At 52.0% G+C, this 22,856-nt stretch overlaps 1 protein-coding gene across 6 annotated transcripts in view; it reads right to left on the minus strand.

Moving 5' to 3' along the window:
• SEPTIN6 (septin 6) overlaps positions 1-21,283 on the minus strand; it is a 67,911-nt gene extending 46,628 nt beyond the window's left edge. For 3 of the 6 annotated variants that reach the window (XM_058713072.1, XM_058713071.1, XM_058713073.1), the window contains exons 1-2: positions 15,376-15,450; positions 6,853-6,967 (exon numbers count right to left, since the gene is read on the minus strand). In XM_058713072.1, the coding sequence (XP_058569055.1) occupies positions 6,853-6,967; positions 15,376-15,435 (175 nt within the window). In that variant the 5' untranslated portion in view covers positions 15,436-15,450. Of the gene's footprint in view, positions 1-6,852; positions 6,968-11,810; positions 11,866-15,375; positions 15,457-21,131 lie in introns of those variants that run through there. The other 3 variants (XM_058713070.1, XM_058713074.1, XM_058713076.1) reach the window with 3 other exon arrangements.
• Positions 21,284-22,856: the final 1,573 nt, after the last annotated feature.

The raw sequence follows: 22,856 nt of genomic DNA on the forward strand, positions 1-22,856 counted from the left end.
CCACTGCCAGGAGCTGAGGGGTCTTCAGGGAAAGAAGACATTGGGGGAAACTTGGCGGCATGGCAGTTGGGCAAGAATGTCCCATGAGGCCACAAGCTGGGCCGGGTACTACAGGCCCTTATCATCTCCATGGATCCAGACTGTATTTGGGCCTCCGCCCCAACGCCCGGCGATTCAGGAATGCCAAGAATAGAAGAGTCAGTAGCTAATTACCCTGGATTGCCTCTGGAATACCTAGACCACCCTGCTATTCCGGTATCCTCACCCTTTGCTCCCCTTCCCCCCTCCCCACCCCTGCGATGTCTCCCCAGGGGGCAGTGGGTCAGCACTGGGCAAGTCCTGGCCTGGCAAATCGCCCCCGCCCTTTTGTGACTGACAGTCCAAATCTGCAAGGGGGGGGGGGTCCATGGCCAGGCTTGGAGCTACAGTGTGTATAAATGCACAACGGCCCATCTGCTCCCCACCCTCTGGGAGGAGGCCATCTTACATGCCTTCTATCGTGAATAATGAGCTCTGAATGCAGGACGTGCTTTTTCAAATATCTGTCAACGATGAGAGAGCTTTCTGTGTGTGCAGAGATTGGGTGAGAGAGAGAGAACAAGAAGAACATTCAGCTCAGCCCGGCTCCCCAGCCCCCCAGCCCAATTCCACAGCCAGGTCTGACTAACGTGGTTGAATGCCAGGGTGCAGGGAACTGGTTCCTCACACAGATCATGTTTCCAGCCAAGGTCTGCTATACCTATTAGCCGCAAAGATTCTCCCAGAAGAGGCCCCTTTTTCTTCCTCCCTAAAGGAACAGGAAGTATTTGGGGCTCAAGAAAAATTTGGTGAGGTGGGGCCTTTGCAATGGGAGGTGACAGAGTTGGCCAAGCACCGGAATGTATCACCCCCCCCCATCCCCGCCCAAGGTGGGGGTGTGGCACCTCTGAGGAGGGAACACAGCTCACGCTTAAATCACCTTCCCTCTGGGCGCTGCCGTTCAAGCTTCATTTGAGCCCATCTTTTCTTTTTTAAGTTTATGTATTTATTTTTGAGAGAGAGAGGGAGGGAGGGAGCCGGGGAGAGGGAGAACCACCGGGGGAGGGGCAGAGAGAGGGGGACAAAGGATCCGAAACGGGGCTCTAAGCCCCGAACCATGAGATCATGACCTGAGCCGAACCATGAGATCATGACCTGAGCCAAAGTCACACGCTCAACCGACTGAGCCACCCAGGCGCCCCTTGAGCCCATCTTTGTGCGTGCCTGATGAATTTTCCATGTGCGTCCGCGCCTCCACCCCCTTCTGTTCCGTGAGCTCTTTGCTGAATGCCCCGCAGCTCCTAGAGTGGTGGGCCTTGACTCCCCCGCACCCAGAGCTGGCTCCTTGGCCCCCCACCCCCCATCCTAAGGATTCGAAGAGACCAGGGGACGGGGCATGTTCCCGCACTCCCGGGCGCGCCTGACCAGGGCGCACACAGAGGCGTCAGGAGCAAGGTACAGACTGCCTGCCGGCTTCTCTGTTTGCACAGCTGGACGGATGGAGGCCGGCCAGGCAGGGCAGGGCAGGGCAGCAGGGAGGAGCAGCAGGACAAATGACCACCCGAATGCCTGCCAGCACGAAAGGGCTGTGGAAATTAGATGCCCAATGATGAGTGGAAGAAAAGAACCCGCGGGTGTCCAGGGAATCGTGATAAATGCAACACGAGAAGAGGGCAGAAAATCAAGCGAGCCGGCTTGTGTGAAGCCTGGAGGGCGCAGGGGGAGGGGGGGGTCTCTCTTAATGGTTGGCGCAGACCCAGCCTGCGCCTAGGATGCTGTCTCCTCCCACGCTGCCCTGGGCCCAGCATTGAGGAAGATCAGGTCAGCCGCCTCCACACCCCTGCAGGAAGGTGGGGACTTGGCAGTTTCCAGCAGGAAACCTCGGGAGCCCCGAGGGGTCCATTTCTCTCTCCTCCTCCCTCCTTGCACAGACGGCAGGGTTTCTGAGCCCTTCTTAAGCCATCACCACCGGCCAGGAGGATTCCATCTCACTTGGCTTAATGTAGACGGTATTCTGGAAACACCAGGTTTTTTAGAAAAGAGTTGCAGTTTACAACACGTAGTGTGAAATACGCCATCGCAAACTATACCCCCTGGGATCATCCGATGTCGACCTCTCTACTTAGCCCTTCTCCTCATCCGCCGCTAATATCTGCGTCCTCTGGCACCTTGTGTAATTAAGTCCTTGCAAGCGATGAAATGCAGAGTCCCAGCCGGGTCGTCGATGGATGCCCAGCCAAGGGCGTTCCCCTCTCTGGGCCCCAGTCTCTTTTTCCATAAAATGAGCAGGTTGGAGTAATGATAATGGCTATGGTTTCTGGAGCACTTACTATGTGCCAGGCACCTGCTGGGATACTTCTATTTTCTTAACCATTCCCCACAATAAACCTATGAGAGCTACTACCGTTTGCCCTTAATAAGAGTCAGCCAAGCCACTTCCCAGCCGCGTGAATTCGCCCCACTCCTCGGTCTCTCCGCACCTCACCTTCTTCATCTGTAAAATGTGGAGGAAAGAGCTGGTCTAGGGTCACGACGTAGTAAGTAACCGAGCCGGTACTGAATCCAGTCAGTCTGACACTGGAGCCCATACCTCTGACCCACATGCCTTCTGTGCGTCCCGCAGGCATGCTATGGTGGGGTTCATTTGGTCACTGGACCAATGTTCACGGAGCCTCTAATAGGAGCCACGTGCAATTTTAAGGGGCCAAAGAGACAGCGATGAACAGGACAGCCACAGTCCCTGTTCACACGGAGCTCAGGGTCACATGAAGCTAAAGTGCCTACCAGCTCCAAATGCTGGAATAAACCAAGAGAGCGGTCCGGGAGTTCAACAAGGAGGTGATGTTCAAAAGGACACCCTCCAGGAAGTCTAGGGAGCCTACGGACAAGGACAAGGTCATGGTCATGCCTGGCTCTGTGAGATTCCCGATCTTCTCTCCTTCCTGATCTTGCCGAGGCCTGGCCGACAGGGGCGCACGGCTCCCCCAGCTTCCTGCAGACGGTCCCAACCCCTCGTGCAACCACGTCGCGTTGGCACCTTCAAATCAGCTGAAGTGGGCAAAGGCTACAAACCAAAGCGGCGTTTCCCCCGAGAGAGGGTTGCTGCACGCTCTCGCACCACGGCTCACAGCCTGCCTTCGACAGGTGAGCGGCTGCCCTTCCCAGAGATGAACGCCTGACGCCATCGGCCCCTGACCTTGACAGAAGGCTAACTGTCCCTCGCCGCCTCTCCAGTGAGCCTCAATCCTGCTTCTCTCGCGCGTTTCCATTCCAAGTTCAACATAGCCAAGTTGAGCCTGGAATCCCGAGCAGCTTCAAAGTAAATATTATCATTATGACTCTTTGCACTCCTCACAGGCATTCCTGCTGCTGGCACATTCGGAAGGCTGTGTCTCTTCGGAGCTCTTTCCCAGCAGTGCAAAGCAACGGGCCCCAGGACATGGGTACTGCTGGTTCCGGCGGCTCCTCGGATGCCCTCCTGTACTGTATCTAGCTAGGATCATGGGACCTTTGCAATTTCCAAAGCCAAGCGACTAGTATGCGGGGTTTTTTTTTTTGGTCAGGGGAGTGGGAGGGCGAGGGGAACTTCATCCCATTCAGTAATTATCACCAACCATAGAAAATCTGCTCGGGGGGAGTCATGATATGCCCACACGCATGTGCCTCGCCCTCTGAAAATAATAACTGTGCAGCACCTGGGTGGCTCAGTCAGTTGAGCGTCTGACTTGGACTCAGGTCATGATCCTGTGGTTCGTGGGTTCGAGCCCCACATCCGGCTCGCCGCTGTCAGCCTGTCAGTGCGGAGCCCGCTTCGGACCCTCTGTCGCCGTCTCTCTGCCCCTCCCCTGCTCGTACTCTCCCCAACCCAAAATAAAACTAAGTATCTAAAAAAAAATGGGGCGCCTGGGTGGCTCAGTCGGTTAAGCATCCCACTTCAGCTCAGGTCATGATCTCACGGTTTGTGGGTTCCAGTCCCGCGTCGGGCTCTGTACTGACAGCACAGAGCCTGCTTGGGATTCTCTGTCTGCCTCTCTCTGCCCCTCCACCCCTCAAAAATAAGTAAGTAAACTTTTCAAAAAATGTTTACTTATTTTTTGAGAGAGAAAGAAGAGAGCGTAAGCAGGGGAGGGGCAGAGAGAAATAGAGGATCCGAAGCAAGCTCTGCCCTGTCAGCACAGAGCGTGAGCAGGGCTCAGACCCACGAACCATTGAGATCATGACCTGAGCCAAAGTCGGACGCTTAACCGACTGAGCCACCCAGGCGCCCCAATAGATAAACGTTTTTAAAAATGCCCTATGAAAAAAGAAGAGAAAATCCTTTGGGGGCATATAGTCTATGCCTCAACAGAATCATTTTATAACAGTCATTAAGGGACTAAACCTGATAGTTATGCACAGGCGGTAAGCATGACAGAATGGCCACGGAAAGTCCCGCGAGAGAAAAGGTCACCTTCGGCAGTCAAGCTGCGGACCCTTCACCAAGTCAGCGACAGTACCCGGCCCCACGGCTGAGCTGAGATTGCAGCCTTAGAGCCATTCTAAACCACACGTGACCTTGGCCCAAATTGTGGGTTCTCCGAGCAATGACGGGGTTGTGAACACAGACAGAGAGCAGGATGCATGAATCACAGGCTGTTTGGGATCAGGGACGGGGAATGAACTTAACCCAGGCCAGGTTGGGGGTATTCAATGCAGGCGCCTGCGGCGCCAAGAGAGGGGCTCGGAGGGCTATTTCCGAGACCTGGCAAGCAGGGAAAGAAAGAGAGGGGGTGGGTCTTCGGGGGCGAGGGTCTCTTTCCGACTCCTCCCCTCCTGAAGGGTCTGGGGCGGTTCCCCAGCAGGTGCACGCGGAAGCAGCTGCAGCCGTCCAGCACCTGGGTGGGAACTGGAGGACAGGGGTTTACTATTTCTCCCACCCACTGCCTGGAGCTCGGCTGCCTCCTCCTCTGGGCCCTAGGGGAGCCCGTGGTCCCCAGATCCCATTGCCCTTCACCTCTCGCCCTCGGAGAGCCGTTCTGATTTACATGGCCTCCCTCCTGAAGCTTTACTCACCCACCCAACTGCACTCGGTTGAAAGGCTGCTGAGGGCGGGCCTGTCATTTCACCTTTCATCTCCTCAACTTCAGTACAGGTCATACGGAGCTCTGGGAGGAATGCCAAGGGAATCCAATATGTCTGTGCGGAAATCTTTCAGTAATCAAATATTATGCGAAATAAGTTGGCCAATAGCCAAAGACTGGAGAGGTTTGGCAGTGCTAATATTGGATGTGATGGCACCTCGCGGCTGATCACCGTGGCTTCTGTTGATTTTGTGTCCTTCTCCTAACAGCATCTCATCATAACCACGAGCAGGCTTCTGGCATTTGAAGAATTAATGGCCTCGCTGCGGACTCTAAAGGCCCATGACGCGTCATTCTGTAAAGCACACATTTCCATCTCACGGGCTCCCAAGCTGATGTGTGGGAGTGAGTCATTCGGCTAGTGAGTGAGCCTAGCTGACTGCCTGTCGTCCATACTGAGAAGTGGCCTTCTTCTCTCTTCATCTTCCAGTGGGCAGTTACTCACCTACAGAAAATGATCTGACAAAGGGTGCTAAGGGTAGAGGAAAAGAAAAATAACAAGTCCTAGAAAATGAATGAGCTTAGACAGAAAACAGGACTTTAGGGGCGCCTGGGTGGCTCAGTGGGTTTAGCGTCTGACTCTGATGTCGGCTCAGGTCATGGTCTCACGGTTCATGAGATCGAGCCCCGCGTCGGGCTTTGCACTGACAGCACGGAGCCTGCTTGGAATATTCTCTCTCTCTCTCTCTCTCTCTGCTCCCACCCCACTCGTGCTCATGTGCTCTCTCGCTCTCTCTCAAAATAAATAATAAAAAACAAGAAAGAAAACAGAACTTTAGACTACATTAAAAGAGTAAAATATCCAATTCAGCAGTGGTTCAGAGCCTCAGTGAGAATGAGTTCCCCATACACTCTCTACAAAAATAAGAAAGAGCAATTAGCCAAAGTGTGTGAGTGTTCCAACCAGCGGGAAAACGGACTCTATTATGGTATTTATACAATCGTTAAGGTTTAGAAGTAGGTCGCTGAAAATACGCAGGTACACTTTACTGCACTGTGGAGCGAAAATTATATGCTGTGATTGTGTTTGCAAATTTGGGATTTTTTTAAGGTCTTAAGGAGAGATTCTGAGAGACTGTCAAGGAGCTGTTGCTCCTCGGCTCCAAAGTGCCTTTGTATTCTCAAAGGATGTCGCCCTCTTTGTGCTGTGATTGGCACATTCGAAGTGACTAAGAAGACACGGTCCCCACACTGGAGACTAAAGGTCCAGGTGGAGACAGGCTATAAGAGAATAAAAGAACTTGGCGCTCGGCTGTATGGTCCCTGAACTTGAGCTCCAACTGTGGCAAGCACAACAGGGCTGCAGAGGAACAGACAGCCCCAACCCACTGCCCACAGCTGGTGGGCAGGCACCCTTCCACAGCCACTACCTCCCCCGCCACCCAAATTCTGTCCGGCTCCGGTTTTCTCAGTCCAAAGGAACTTGACAGCCGTAGCTGAGCCAGCCAGCACCCTGACCACATTTCCACAGGGTGTCACAGCGCTCAGTTTCCCCCAGGGTACGGCCACGCCTTCTGGTCTGGCAGGGGAAAATATAATCACAAGCCGGCTGCTTACAAAAGCAAACAGAGGGATAAAAGAGGAGGAAGTGGGAAAAGCACTTTTGCAAATAGATCAGAATGGCTCAGTATTTAACCTAATTACCTGCAAAGCCACATCCAGCCATTAAGGATCCATATTCTGTAATAGAATTTCCTGCTATGGAAATACTCACCCACGCACAGGATGTTGAAGCAGAAACCCTGGCTGACTGACTTATTCACCAGCTGGTCGGGCAAGCTGTCAAACCCCACATGTCCAGCCAGGGGGACAGTTCGGCAGCCTTCACCCTAATTTGGAAGGGGAGGGAGGGGAGAAAAGGAAAATGTGCTTAAAAGCAACCTGGGTCTCACTTCTCATCCAAACGATCTCCGAGCGAGGAAGTAACGCTCGCCCAGGCCCCGTGTGTCTTATCTTCCCATAGCTACTCCCGGCTCCAAAGCAGAATGGCTTAGAAATCACCACCAGCTTAGAAATCACAGATTCTTGGGGCACCTGGGTGGCTCAGTCGGTTGGGCGCCCGACTTCAGCTCAGGTCATGATCTCGCGGATTGTGAGTTCGGGCCTCTGTCAGCGCAGAGCCCGCTTCAGATCCTCTGCCCCCCTCTCTCTGCCCCTCCCCCGCTTGAGCTCTCAAAAAGAAATATTAAAAAAAAAAGAAAGAAAGAAAGAAAGAAAGAAATCACAGATTCTTAGGTACGGGCACCTCCAGGCTCCGCGATGAATGTCACCCTAGTTCCAGACACGGCAAACTGCAGAGGGGGCTCACGACAGGTGGGAGGGCGGGTTCAGGGGTTCACGGACTTGGGTTAACTCTTGCCTCCACCACTTACAAGCTGGGTAACCTCTCAGAGACCCGTTTCCTCCCACGTCTGTCCTAGGAGACAGGGGGTCTCGAATGTGCCACAACGTCCAACGAGCTTTAAGCACAACGCCTGCTCCATGCCTCTGTGCTCAGCGAACATTACAACAGGACTTCAAAAAAGCAGTTAGTCCTGTCTCGAGGGCATTTGGGGCAACCACAAAGGTGGCTCGGTGTAGAGGTTAAGAGACTAGACTTTGACCTCTGACAGGTCTCCGTGTGAGAATCCTGCCTCCTTCACCTTCTGACCTCGGACAAGTTACTTAACTTCTCAGAGCCTCCCCACCTGTAAGATCGGGGACGAGTAGTTCCTAGCTCATAGGACAGGGGCGGGGAGGACACAGGATAATATTCCTCAAGCACGGAACACGGTGCCTGGCCTGTGGTGGGCACTCCGTCAACAGCAGCACCTGTTTCTCTTGCACTGTGAGATCACCCACGTACTCGGACTCCCCCAAATAACACGCGATGCCATGGAACGCCTGTGTCTCCCCCCAGCCAGAGAGAGTGGCCTCCAGGCTTCCGCGGGACCCCTGGTCTCCACAGGGGTCGGCCAGGCCAGTCGCAGCCCCGCAAAGCAGAGGGCCTTTGCTTCCTTCACCTGCTAGTCCCAGAGCTTCCTATGGTTAATGGTTTTACACCAAGATTTCGGTAAACCGGAAAGGCGCCAAGAGCAGTCCAAGAAGGGCATGGTTAGTGCCAGGAGGCCCGCACCGGCATCCCGGGCTGTTTGTTCTAGCAGGCCGTCTTCATGGTCGACTGCACCTGCTTTGAGCCTAGGTCCCACGGAGAGGGATGGGCTGGGCCCCCTCAGCAGGTCTTCCAAGAGCGAGAGACAGGATCAGGGCCGGGAGGCCATCTGGCAAGTTCATTACCCTCACGCGTCTCACCCCTCCCCCCACACTCCCGGTGGAGTATTCCTGACACAGCCATATGCCACAGTCTGAGTTGGCGTATTCTGGACCCCAGAGGGGCGCCTGTAAACAGCTGGGTTTCATGCGTGGCCCACACCACTCGGGGCTTGGTCTACACACACCCCTTTCTGCTTCCCCTCACCCTCCACCCCTTTTCTCCTTTTTCTTAAAGCAGACGAACGAAGGTGGAAGTTTCCCACCGTTTGCTCTCGGTCCTCGCCACTGCAGGGGAGAGAGACTTAAGGGCCAATATGCTTTCTCGATGGATCCTCCTCCGTTGCGGGTATCGGAAATTGGGACAGACTCAGAGCTGAGGTTTCCTGAGCCGTATTTTATCGCCCCTGGCTGCCTCTTCCTGTGTCCAAATTCAGCACCGTGCAACTCTGGCCTCTGGTCCAAGGGCCAAAAGGAGAAGAAAGGGACTTTTCAAACTGAACGCAGTGGAGAGATGGGGCGAGCCCCACACCTGATGCTTAAAGACTTACGTCATTGTCAACAAAAACTCACAAGAACCTCCCATGTGCCCCTTCCCCGTTACCTCCCACCTAGCACAGTGCCGTAAAGAGTGGAAGGAAGCGCGTATGGGCTTTATTCCCTAGGCAACGGGGTGTGGGGGCCCTTTGAGTGTCTTGAGCGGAGAGAGCCATGATACAGGTTTTCGAAAGATCATTCCAGCTGCGGGGGTGTTTGACTGACTGATTGGAGGAGAGAGCGAGCAGAGGCAAGAACACAGAGGACTCCACTAACACGGACCTGGCAGAGAGGCATCCAGGCACCGTGCCAATACGTGCTGGTTGAACTGAGCCGATCTGACTTGGGACTCAGGAGGGAGGAACAAACTTGAGAGATGTCCTAAAGAAGGGCGATCGCTCAATCATCGATTGGTGAAGAGAGGGTGAAGGGACAATCAGAGCTCTAAGGCTGCAAGGTTCTAAGCCTGGGAGCTTGGATTGGTGATGGCACCACGGACAGAAAAGAGAGAAGCCAGGAAAGGGTGCTCGCTTAGTGGGGAAGTGGAGGATTCTGGTTTTAGATAAGCTATTACGAAAAAATTACGTGCTACCGGGCTTTTTATTTTCTAAAAAGTATGCAAGGTGCACTGTAGAAATCGTAGAACATAAGGAAAATTGTAAAGGAGAAAACTGCAGTCACCCATAACAACACCCTCCAGAGATAACCACTGGTAATATACTGGAAACATACGTTTCCCTCCGGTCTGTATACCTTTTGTTTCTTACAAAATAGGGATAATTCTGTATGCTCCTTTACAAAACCTGGCGCGTAATATAGTATGGACCTTTTCTTGAGAAATGAAGCAGACTTCTAAAACACTATTTGTGTTGGCCATATAGCATTCCATTGTAGGAATTCACCATATTTTCTTAAGTAATCTTCCGCTGCTAGACATTTAGCGTGTTTCCAAGTTTTAAACAGTATGAACAATAATTCTCATTCTTACAGGTGTGCATAGATCTTTGATTATTTCCTTAAGTTAAACCCCTAGAATTGAAGCCTGCTGGGTCCAAGGGCACACACATTTCAAAGACTTCAGTACAGGGGCACCTGGGTGGCTCAGTCCGTTAAGCGTCCGACTTCGGCTCAGGTCATGATCTCACAGGTCGTGGGTTGGAGCCCCGAGTTGAGCTCTGTGCTGACGGCTCAGAGCCTGGAGCTTGCTTCCGATTCTGTGTCTCCCTCTCTCTCTCTACCCCTCCTCCCCTCAGGCTCTGTCTTTCTCTCCCTCAAAAGTAAATAATCATTACAAACATTTTTTGAAAAAGAAAGACTTCAGTACACGCTGAGGAATCACTCAACAGAGAATAAATAGTACAAAGGTCTACTTCGGCCACCAATATGCAACAGTGTCTGTTTGCCCACACTTAGACCAACACCAAGTTTCTGAGGCTTTTTAACCACTGGGAATGGAATCATTGAAAACTGGTATCACAACATTTAGTTTGCACGTGAAGGGGAACATTCCTTTTATTGTGTATTCTGTATTGTGTATCTATACACACATTGTGCATATGCACACATGTATGTGAGTTGCCTATTCAAGTCCTCGCCCATTTTTTAGAACATAGGTGTCTGTCTCTGTCTTCTGGATTTGTAAAAACATTTTATATGGTAAGGACAATAAGGCCGTTTTGATTTTCTGGTGAGATATGCAAGAGAAGAAATCTAACAAGTACTTAGCAATATGGGATTGTAGGCTCAAGGAGAATTCAGCACTGGGGGATGAATTTAGAAGTGGGAGGAAATTGGATGTGTTCTTTAAGAGACAGTACAGGGAGAAAAGAGCTAGGCATTGAATGCAGGAAATGTCCATAAGTAAGGAATGGAAGATGAAAAGGATTCTTCCAAGAGGGGGGAAATGATCGGAGAAGTTGGAGGTGACTCAACAGTCTTCTAGCACCAGAGACCAAGGTTGAAATGAGGAAGAATTACAGAGAGCTAACCATTAGTCTGGATTTGATGAAGGTCACTGGTGGCTTTAGAATCCCTATTTTTCTCTGTATCTTTTTACCCAGTGTCCATCCAATACCCCAAAATTAACTGGAAGGTTATGGAGACTTGGAAGCATGGGAGCTGGTTACTGTGTTCTTCCTGCTAAAGATTTAAGCAGCAAACTGTTTAAAAATATTTATTCATTTTGAGAGAGAAAGAGAGCATGTGCACAAGTGGGGGAGGGCCAGAGAAAGAGAGAAAGTATCCCAAGCAGGCTCCGCACCGCCAGCTCAGAGCCAGATGCGGGGCTCGATCCCATGAACCGTGAGATCATGACCTGAGCAGAAACCAAGAGTCAGACGCTCAACCGACTGAGCCATTCGGGCGCCCCTAAGCAGCAAACTTTTTGTCTCAAGGCTTAGAGTCGAGAAAGCTTCAAAAATGTATTTGTATATATATTTCCTGCTTTAGGAAATCCTGTCTAGTGAGCACTATTCACTCTTGTTTTGATGAATCTTATAAGATGTCAAGGTCATCTTGAGTATCAGTTCTCATTGTTCAGAGCTAAATATGTGGAGGGAAAAAAGGACATCGGACTGAATGTACACTGACCCCAGGACAGCTCTGGAAGTTTCTTCCCCCTCCCTCACTAAAGTTCTGCTATCTCATCTCTCTCCTCTTTCTCCTTAAGGTGGCCTGATGAATTGAGGTCTTGATTACAATGTGCACCAGAGAAGATGGAAATGACAACCCAACGCTAATATCTCAAGTTATCACCTGAGTAGCAGGTGGTGTCACGTTCAAGGCTTGAACTGAGAGGCTAGAAGGATCACAGTCAACAAAATGTTAAAGGGCCCGTCTCCTGTCCCCCTGCAACCTCCCCTGGGAATCTATTCTACAGAAACTCACGTGTCTGTGCAAAGATCCACGTATAGGGAAATTCATCACAGCCTCGGTTACGATACTGAAAAACAAGGGGGAAAACCCACAGATGTCTGATAATAGAAAAATATTGAACTAAATTGTGATACATGCATAGTCTGGAATATTCTGCAGCCATTGAGAAGAATGTGGTAGGTCTGTATATTCTGATGCAAACATCTCCAAGACATATTTATATTGTAGCAAAAAGAAGCTCGTAGTACAATAAGCACAGTAAGAGCCCATATATGCAAAAAAAAAAAAAAAGCCCAATATATGTGTATTTGCACATAAATATATGTGAGTGCATAGAAAGGGGACAGAAAGGAACCCACTAAACCAGGAACGGTGGCTACCTCAGGGGAGCAAGGTGGAAATGCGGGGGTGGGGGGGGGCTTCCTCAGGGGGACATTCAACGTACTTCTGTATTGTTTGATCCTTTTACAGCATGAATGTATTCACACATTACCTGTGTCATTTAAAAACATGTTTAGTACAAGAAAAGAGTTCTCACTCAGCTTTGCAGCAGGGGTAATTAGGATGCAGAGTCTGAGAAGAGCTAAAAGAAAGGCAAAATGAAAGAGGGCTCCCTCGAATCGAGAGAGCCCCCCCTCCCCTCCCCTCCCCAATTCCATTTCCTGTTTTCTCCCCATGTGCAGTCACCTGCGGTTTGAAATACGTTATACCACATTTCATATCACAGGCAGAAGCTCTGCTCTCTTTCTCTTCCGCCTCCTCCCCTGAGGACACACCAATCTCATTTTTTAATTGAATATTCAAAGGTTCGCGTTACGAAGAACGAGTTATGGCGGTTCCAGCTGTGCATCTTTCTCTCACTGCTGTTATTCTGAAAATAAAGAGTCCCATAAGCACCCAAGGGGGCAACCCCTGGCCCCTTCTACCCCCCCCTCGCCCCGCCCCTCTTCCAACCTTAGTGGCATAGGAAGCAAACAGTATATGAGGCCCTTGGGAACTGAGGGTGCGTCAATATCAATGGAGTTTCTGGCCTCCTGTTTCAAGCCCTGTGGCTAAGTCAGTAGCTGACGTTCTGAAGGATGAGACCAAAACCAAAAGGTTGGAACTCATTGCCGACCACTGGCCTTTCCCTAAACTTGCTCCTCTGGCCTCTCTGCACCTCATCGTAGACACACTGAAATAGGATTCTCTCGTGGGCCTGATCTCTCACACCTTCCCTTTTCTCCATCATAGACCCTGCAAACCTTCAGGATGATCAAAATCAGTGAATAGTTCAGTGATGCACAACGGAATATTAAACAGCTGATACAAATATCTTCTAAGAATGTTTAATGACAAGGGAGCACCTGGGTGGCTCAGTCGGTTAAGTGTCCGATTTCGGCTCAGCTCATGTTCTCCCAGTTCGTGGGCTTGAGCCCCGGCGTCAGGCTCTACGCTGACAGCTCAGAGCCTGGAGCCCACTTCGGATTCTGTCTCTCTGTCTCTCTCTCTCCCTCTCAAAAATAAATAAACATTAAAAAAATTAAAAAGAGGGGCGCCTGGATGGCTCAGGCAGTTAAGCTGACTTTGGCTCAGGTCATGATCTCACAGTTCGTGGGTTTGAGCCCCATGTTGGGCTCTGTGCTGACAGCCCAGAGCCTGGAACCTGCTTCAAATTCTGTGTCTCCCTCTTTCTCTGCCCCTCCCCCGCTCTCTGCCTGTCTGTCTCTTAAAAATAAACATAAAAAAAATGTTTAATAAAAAAAATTAAAAAGAATATTTAAGGAAAAGGAAAAATGACCACCAAATATGATCAAGCAAATAACAAAACAAAACCCCAATCATTCCAATCATGGGGGGCAGGGAGTGTATATGTATTTTTGAAAGCTTGGAAGAATATTCAGGTGACCCTTGAACAACACGGGTTTGAAGGGCCTGGGTCCACTTATACGTGGATTTTTTTTTTCAATAAATACAAGGTAGTCCTATAAATGTATTTTCCCTCTCTTATGTTTTTCTTAATAATATTTTCTTTTCTCTAGTTTACTTTATTGTAAGAATATAAGTATATAATACATACAACATACAAAGTAGGTGTTAATGTTACTATTTATGTTATCAGTAGTAAGACTTCCAGCCAGCAATAGGCTGTTAGTTATTAAGTTTTGGGGGAGTCAAAAGTTATACGTGGAGTTTTGACTGTGTGGGGGTCAGTGCCCTTAACCCCTGCAGTGTTCAAAGGTCAACTTTACACCAGAATGGTGACAATGGTTACTTTTGGGTGGAGGGAATGCAGGTTGTTGCTTTTCTGTGTTTCCCAAATTTTCTACAATAGGCATATTTTACTTTTGGGGGGGGCATAGTTTACTTTTATAACCAGAATAAAAAGATTCCTTTCTAAAAAAGATTCTATGATGATACTTTCCTAGGCAGGAAAGCAGCCTCAGCTTTTGTGGCAAAATCTTCAGCTACAAGTACCAAAAAAGGTGCTTTAACATACAGATAACTAGAAAATTCGGTTAAGTATTCAGCCCGTTTGGGGCAAATCCAGTAGATGAAACTCTGGATTTTAATACACCAGATCAATTCCTGAGTGGCTTTTCATTCTATAAAAGGACTCGCAGCAGGATTCCACTAAATGGCCAGCTCTCCTAGCGCATTTAAGATGGGATTCAATAGACAGAAATTCAGCTGTCGCGTACCTCTATAAGAAAACAATGGCAACACACACCCACCTGGACAGACTGTCTGAAGGGCTGTTTCTATTCCACTTAGAGAGACCCTGCTGAGCTAAAAGCACAGCCTTGCCTTTTCCACAACTCTGTCTCTCCACCCAGCTCAAGGAGTCAAAGCAGGGAAGAGATGGAGTTAAAGTGTGCCACCTCGGTCGGAAGCAGAAGCAGGCAAGAGCCTCAAAGAAATTCAGCTGCGGGACCAGGAAACACTCAGAACCACACAAGGTTGGAGCTGGTAACGCCCTTCGGGCTCCGACCCACTCCGACCCGCTCATGTTACAAAAGGGGAAACAGAGACTCAGAGAGAGGAAATGACCTGTCCAGAGTCACAGAGTGATTTAGTGGCCGAGAAGTGGTGCTGGGCTCCAGGGCCCTGTCGAGAGGACTGCTACTCTCAAATGGAAAAGCTGACTGCAGTGACAGACTTCTTTACGCAGCTGAAATGTGAGGGCATGGGGCCTGTGGCCTGATGACAGTCCAGAGGGAGGAGGGTCACGGAACACGACCTGGAACCCTATGGGCTCCGCAAGGCGGCTCCCACCCACGGAAGGCAACTGAGGCAGCAGAAGCCATGGAGGGGCTGGTCCTCCTCTTCTGGGTTCCCTCTGCCCTTTCTCTCCGTTCGGACTCGGGCCTAAGCCTCCGGCCCGGGGCCACTCAACCCAACTGGCCAGATTCTAAGTACAATAGCTCTACCTCAGGCCAGGGGTGACCCCTGCTCAGGGTGGGTCAGCCTCTCCCACAAGAGCCAGACCTCAAGCCAGGCTCTTTAAACAGAGTTTTCTAGGTGTTCTGGTCACTGTTATGTCCAATCTGCTAAAAAAAAAAAAAAAGAAAAAGAAAAAGAAAAAAGGTTTACTCACAGGCCTCTGGATGAATGCCCAACTGTCCTCTAGGGAGCCTGAATTTGCCTCTGCCTCCATCTGGTCTCATTTAAAGTGGATCTGAAAAAACCCAGTTCCTGCCTCAGCGCCGGTGTTCAGAGCTGGGGGCCTCTGCTGGGAAAGGAAACCCAACACTACCTCACACCTCATCAGGGTCGCCAAAGCGGGGTTCTGCTCCCGCTCTCACCCACCCCAGGGTCTTCAAGGGAGGGGTCAGAGGGGGCCCTGGCCAGAGAAACCGGAGCCCTGAGTCCTGTCCCCTCGGAGGCCTGCAAATCTCTTCCCCAGTCCCCTGTAAATGAGTGGAACGGATGACCCAAGCCCAGGGCGAGCTGAGAGCACGTGGCACAATTCATCAGATGGCTGCCTTTAATGCGGAGACACAGGACAAGAGGATAACATTATTTCTCACCCTCCTGAGCATGTGGCCTCCTTCCTCTGTGCAAGCAGCGGAGAAACCCACGGTTTCAAATCCCAGCAGCAAAAGCCTTCTCCTGCCAAACCGAGGAGGAAGGGTCTGTGTTTCTAATTTATTCTGCACCCCCCCCCAAGTTGTTACTTAAAATAATCCATCATTACACGGCTGGTGGCTCCAAGATTTTTATTTAAAGCAATATGGAAAGAAAGAAAAAGAAAGAAAACCCACACGTAACCCGTGGCTGTGCTATCTGGGATTTAAGCTGAGGATCTTTTTAACATCACCGAGTCTTCAAAGAACCCAAGTATACTCTTCTCCGACCCCTGAGTGTGCTGGCGGGGGTGGGGGAGAGGCGGTGAAAAGAGGGGGAAGTTGGGGTAATGGCAGGATTTTTATTGCTTAGAAACATCACGAAAAGGGCAGGTTTGGCTTATTTATTTATTTATTTATTTATTTATGTATTTATTAATGAATCTGTGTCATCTGTTATGTGTTTCATTGTTTCGTCCACTGACCAGAGATATCGCTTTGGACTAAGTCACTTGGTCTCCCCGTACCCATAAATGAAGAAAACAGGAATACTTGTTCAGGAAGCTGTTGGGAAAAATGAAATACAGATGGAAGCATTTGGAGATCTTTGAAAGAAACATGTTATACTTATCTATAGTATTCTCTGTCTTCCTCTTCTCTTTCTCTTTCTTCAATGGGGTCTTAAAGTACATGCAACTTAAAAGCCCTTCTCAATTGTTCATGCTAATACAAAACCACGGCTCTGATAATCCAGAAACCCAGGCAAGTCCAGAAATCAGTCCTATTTAGTTCTGGAATACCTTTTTCCAGGGGGCTTATCTTCCTAATTAGTTTTGCTCAGACTAATGCTACGGGTTTGTTCCCTTACGGCACACAAAGGGAGGGGCCATGCTGGGTAACAAAGCCAGCAATTAACAGAAAATTTACAGCAGAGACTCCACAAGGTAAATGCTATGCACATGACTGCAGATCAAAATCTCATTATGCTATACAGACAAATCGCTCAGCTGTAATGCAGTTTTGTAATAAGAACACCGCTACCACTCAACATTTCCGGGATTTAGGAAATGAAAAGAAACGGGACTGATTCCTGCCTGTCATCTGGAAGCTTTCGGAGGGCACGGTCCTGTGTGCCTCGGCACCACCATATCCCCAGCACCTGGCACAGGGCCTGGCAGAGTTGGTGCCCAACCAACTCTGTTGGAGGAATGAATGAATGAGAACAGAAGCGTGTGAATTAACAAATGAGATGTCCCCGGGCATCTTCACACCTACCCCCTTCTTAGCTGAAGCCCTCAGGAAGCCTTTCCAGTCACCCACCGCCCCGTTCACGGCTGGATTAGGTCCACTTGTAGTGAATTCTCACAGTAGGCGGCAGCTCCTTGTGCGGCATGGACCACAATAATAATCACATGGCTATTTAAATCTGCCTCCATTATTAGATTGTAAACTCCCTGAGGGAAGGGCTGTACGCCTTTGGTGGGGGGAGGGGAAGACATTGTCGTCCCCCCCCCCTTTTTCTTTTGAAAAGTCTCAAACACATAGAAGAGTTAGAAAAATGGTACAATGATCACCCATATACCCTTGACTTAGATTCAATAACTTGTTCTATTTGAGGCCATGTAAATTTTCGTCTGTGCTGTATCCTCAGTGGAGGTATGGGTACATACTGGGGCTTTGCTCTCCCGGGTCGGGGTATAATATTACTTTTAGTGTGAGGTGGTAGATATGGCTGAGGCTGGAGCTTCAAGGGAAATCAAGGGTTAGGTGCCATTTGATAGCAAAGATCAGAATGCAGAGACCAGCTTCTCCCCGCCTGGAGGCGGTTGCCCTGAGACAGCTGCCCCAGACCGACCCCAGGTAAGGCAAAGTTAGCCCCTGCAAGATCCTTCATTAGGGAGAAAGACCATTACTGGGCTGCCAGTGGAGGAGAGCATCATTGCCCACATTGTGGGATTGGTTCAAGCCAGAACCAACGAGCCGTTCTTTCTATGGGACAGCACTTACAGTCTGGACCCCAAAACACAACATTGAAAGAAACAGCTCGATGAAAGAGCCAGAAGATACCGCCCCTGAGGCTTGGGCTGTGCCTTGCTTGGTTACCATGGAGAAGTCATATGACCTCAAAGAGTACATCCTGGGGCACCCAGGTGGCTCAGTTGGTTAAGTGTCCAACTCTTGGTTTCGGCTCAGGTCACGATCTCACAGTTCGTGAGTTCGAGCCCTACATCGGGCTCTGCACTGACGGTCCGGGGCCTGCTTGGGATTCTCTCTCTGTCCTTCCTACACTCTCTCTCTCTCTCTCTCTCTCTCAAAGTAAATAAATAAACTTAAACAAAAAGAGTATGTATTAATAGCAGCCCAAGCCACCTCACGGGCAGGGGTTGGGAGTGGGGATATCCCAAGAATCTTCTACAGTTCTCTATTTCACAGCAACCACAAGTGGTCTCTCCAACTAGACCATAAGCTTACAAGCCAGAGACTAGGTCTACTACTTTTTTTTTTTTTTCTTATAGTTGACCAGGGCTAGCCATAGTGCTGGACACTGAGCAGTCAAAAATAAACGTCTGTGGATGCAATGGAGAGAGAGTTTTGTCACACAGAATCTTTGTGGTGTTCATTCAGATGGGATCGGGTTGTGTTGTGTACGCCAGAGCCGAACTTCCAAGCTCTGTGCATGCCCAAAGAAGGGTCCTATCCAACAATTCTGTGGCCTGTTTTAAGTCACTAATGATGTTGCCTTACTAGCCATGGTGACCCTCAACCACACACACACACACACACACACACACGCCCCAGAGCAATGCATGTGTGGCACCGTGTCCCGGAGCTCATTCAAAAGAACTCCTGAGCTAGGAGCTAGGTTTATTCTCCAGACTTCTCTTTCCAAACCCTGCATGCATATTCCTTGGAAGAAGCAAACAGCCATCAGCCGTCCAAGGTCTCCTGAGTTAATTCCATCTTCCCCGGGCGAATTACAACTTCTTGCAGACACAAAGAGCAGAGAGACAAATGACACATAAACAAGAGCTTTACAGCCTGGGGGAGGGGGGCAGGGAGAGTGACGTCAGTTTTCCCAGAAACCCATTTATCCCGATAACAAGGTTTCAAGTGCTTGGGCTGCTCTTTCAGCTTCAGAGTCTGGCATACGATTAAGTTCTTCACCATGCAGTATGGGCAAGGCCAGCCAGAGCAAACGCGGACCATGCAAAGCAAACCAAATGGCCCTAAACCACCCCCAACTCCCATCCACAGGACAAAGGGGACCTCCGGGTGGCCCAAATTGTGCCCGAGGTGAAGCACAACCTTCTGGAATGTTCCCCTTTACATCTGCCCTGCAATCCTAATCCAGGCAAGGGGGACTGGCAGCAGAGTATGGACAGGTCGATGCAAATTAATTAGCTGACAAGAAAAATCATTAGCGTCCTTTTTGGTCACTAAAAATGGAGCAAGTGTAATCCAGGAGAATAATCCCTCGACTTCGGCCATGCCATCTCTAAAATGCAGGTAACAGGGAGCAGAAAAGCTCTCTGAGAACCCTCAAGATGCCACAGCAATAAATATTACAGTGCCAATCTTAGAGCGAAGAGAATTCTCTCAAATTCCATGATCACAGAGCACTGTCTCCTATCTATTGGTCCTTGCACATCAACATAAAGAGCTGGGTTGAGGTCTACAGGGGTTGGGGAGGTCCAAATGAAATCACCCTGCCCTTCCAAACAGGGACCGGAGGGTGTCATGAATTCATATATATCCTGTAGAGAAAATGCTATCAGATTCCGGAAACAGATTTTGAAAACAAATCAATTTCAATGGCACCAGATACCTAGAGGCTTTTTTTTTTCTTTCTTTTTGCACTGGAATTGCAGTGCATGGATTATTTCCCTGAAGAAGTAAGCCACAGGGTTTAAAAACTTGCGTGTGTGTGTGTGTGTGTGTGTGTGTGTGTGGTTCGGAGATTTCCATCAAGGAGCATTTGATGTTCTGGAATTTCACCTACCTCTCCACTCTCCTTCCTCACCAAAGAGTGTAGGTAACTGTGGGCTTCTTAAAATCTCAGACACCCATGGATGAAAAGAAAGGCTAGATTGTTGCCCCAAATGGAATCATCCCCTCCCTGTACAACCACGCCTGTGGTCTGAAAACACAAAATAAAATAAATAAATAAAAACCAAACAAACAATCATGGAGCCTCAGGTCACTTGAGTATGATTTCTCTGAACATCCCAGGCTGGAAAACTTCAGTTCTTTAAAAGAACATTTTTTTTTCCCCAGAGTCTGCTGCCAACAAAAAGAGAGACGGCATCGCTTTTACAAGCCTCACACTTATTTTCCTGAGTCCCCGCAGAAAGAAGCCGGCTCCACAGGTTTTGGCATACCAGCCCAATTACACCGAACACGGAATCCAGACAGACACCCAGTGGCCCGCAAAACCCGGGTCAGGTAGCCAGAAACATGCCAAAATACGCAGCCAGCCACCTACAGGCCAGCGAACTGCACCCCCGCCCCCACCCCCCGACACACACAAATGGGACCCAGAGGCAAACAGCACAGAGGAGTCGGGACACACGCACACACACCACGGGGGTGAGCGCACGCAGAGAAACAGGCGGACTCATCTAGGGTCACAGACAACCCGGGCGCCGCCGCCCGCCGGGGAGGCACGAGTGCGCGCGCGTGCACTCACACGCACACGGTGATACATACACACAGCCGCAGTCACATATGTAATGCACATGGAGAAACCCTACCCCTCGCCAGTCACCTCCCCGCCCCCCTCACCGCTCACCGCCTCCTGCCCCAGGCTCACCCCAGCCCCGCGCCCCTCTTGCAGGGGAGGCCCGGGTCCCGGCCGGCGTCTGGGCTCCGGGGCGCGGCCCGGCGCCAGGAGGAAGCAAGGCCCGGGGGGAGGGGAGGGGGGGAGGGGGGAGGGGGGCGGGGGGGCCGGGGACCCCGGGGGCTCGGCGGCTGGCGCGGCCATTCATTCGGCAACGCCCAGCGGCACCGCGGCAGCTGCAGCGAGGGAGGCGGCGGCGCTCGCTGCGGCTCTCGGGCAATGCAAGTTCGGCCGCCGGCCCGCAGCCTCCGCCGGGGCCCCCACCCGCCCGCCGCCACCGTTCCCGGGGAGCGGCCGGGAGAGTGAGCCGTTGACCCCGGGAGCAGAAGTCCCGCCGCGCCTCGGCTCCTGGATGCTGCCCGCTGCCCTCCGCGCCGCAGCGGCGGCGGCGGCGGCGGCCGGGTCTCCTCCGCCCTTCCCAGGCTCCCGGCACCCCAGCCCCGCACTCACCACCTGGCGAGCTATATCGGTCGCTGCCATCGCTCCTGCGTCCGCCAGGGCTGCCACGGGTGCCGCCGCCACCGGAGCTACAGCACAAGAAACAGCGGAGCTCTACCGACAAAGAGAAAGTGTTACACTTCGGGCGCGACCAAGTCCGGTGGGGGGAGGTGCAAGGGAGGGGCCCCCGCGCCGCTGCTCCAACCCCAGCCTCCCCTCGCTGGCCCACCCCTTCGGAAGTGGGGTACGGGGAGGGGGCGGATTTCACGTGCCGCTTCCCCCTGCGGCGAGCCCCGTTCCAATTCTCCCTGTAACCTCGGCTGTAGGCCTTTGCGAAGGGGGGCGGGGGCTCCCCTCGGTGACCACGTCCTCTGCCCCCCCCCCCGCCACTGGGCTCCGTGGTACGTCCCGACCTCTGCTGAATTGTCACACCCCCCTGCTCTCTCCTTACATCCCCGAGTCCCCAGACCCCAGAGGCTGGGAGGGAACCCCCGCCCCTCCCCCTCCCGCGCACAGCTCGGCGGCTGAGCTCTGCAGTCGCCCCCCTCCACTCCTCCCCGTCCCCCGTACCCCCTCTTCTTGTCCTCCGAGATCTCCGGGTGCTCCGGAGGGAGCGCCTGCGGCTGGGGACTCGAGGCTCCAGCACACCTCCTCCCCCCGCCCACCCCACCCCCAGTGGCCCGGGAGTGCGGCTGGGGCCGGAGTCCGGGGGGGGGGGGGGCAGCTGCGGCACCTGCCGCTCCACGGTGGAGCTTAGAAAGGGGGCAGTTGGGGGGAGCCGCACTGCGGCCCCGCAACTGAGCTGTGACGTGCGGAGTCTGGGACCAGCGGACTCGAGGTCCCCTTCTGCCCTGGGGTTTCCGAGCCTCGGATGCTGTGGACTATAATTTCGTGGAGGCAAGCTCACCACTGTTGGGTACTTAATACAGACGGACCCCACGCCTCCTCTCCCTACCAAGCCCTAGGCGCTCAGCGAGTGAGCGGGGGCTCAGACCACCACCCCCTTCTAGTGTCGGGGCCGCCGGGGAGTCTCAGAGGAGGAGCTTGGGAGCGAAGACCCCCAGCTCGGTCGAACGGGAGAGTGGGAGTGACGCGGGGCGGCCTCCGGTGGCTCTGTCCCGCCCGGATTTCCCCTTCACCTTCGCTCAGCCCGGGAGAAGGCGGCCGGCTGTGCGCAGTGAGAACCTCCGAAGGCGGAGGCTGTGCCAGCCTGCTTTCCTCTTCCTCCCGGCCAACCGCCGCCGCGGGTCCTCTCCCTTGCCCGCGGCACCCCTCCACCTCTTTGGCCCTGAAGCCCCCCGCCCCTCTCCCGGGAGCGGCTCCTTCCTAGCTCCCTGGGACTAGCGAACCCTGGCCCACTTGGCGTGCCCGAGGCTCCAGCGGCCGGACACCCTGCTCCGCTCCTCAATAGGGCTGGTGCCCTGGTCTCGGAGAGGCACCCAGACCCTCGAGTGGAACCCGGGACCGCAGGGGTAGGCCGGGCCATGGGCAAAGGCCGGGACAGCGAGGTGGCCCCGGATGGGGCGGAGGAGATGGCCCGAGAGCGGCCCAAAGGCGGGAGCGGCGGAGGGGGAGGCAGGAGGGAGGAAAGAAGAAAAACAGGAACCAGGGAGAGAGAAGGAGAGGGGACCCGATACAGAAGCCCAGGCCTGGGGAGAAGGAGGGAAGGCAGAGAAATGGGGTGGCCACATGAAGTGTCTCCCTGGCACTTGCTTCCACCTGCCGGGACAGTGCTTC

This window comes from Neofelis nebulosa, chromosome X, assembly GCF_028018385.1.
Source record: "Neofelis nebulosa isolate mNeoNeb1 chromosome X, mNeoNeb1.pri, whole genome shotgun sequence".
NCBI classification, from domain to species: Eukaryota; Metazoa; Chordata; class Mammalia; order Carnivora; family Felidae; genus Neofelis; species Neofelis nebulosa.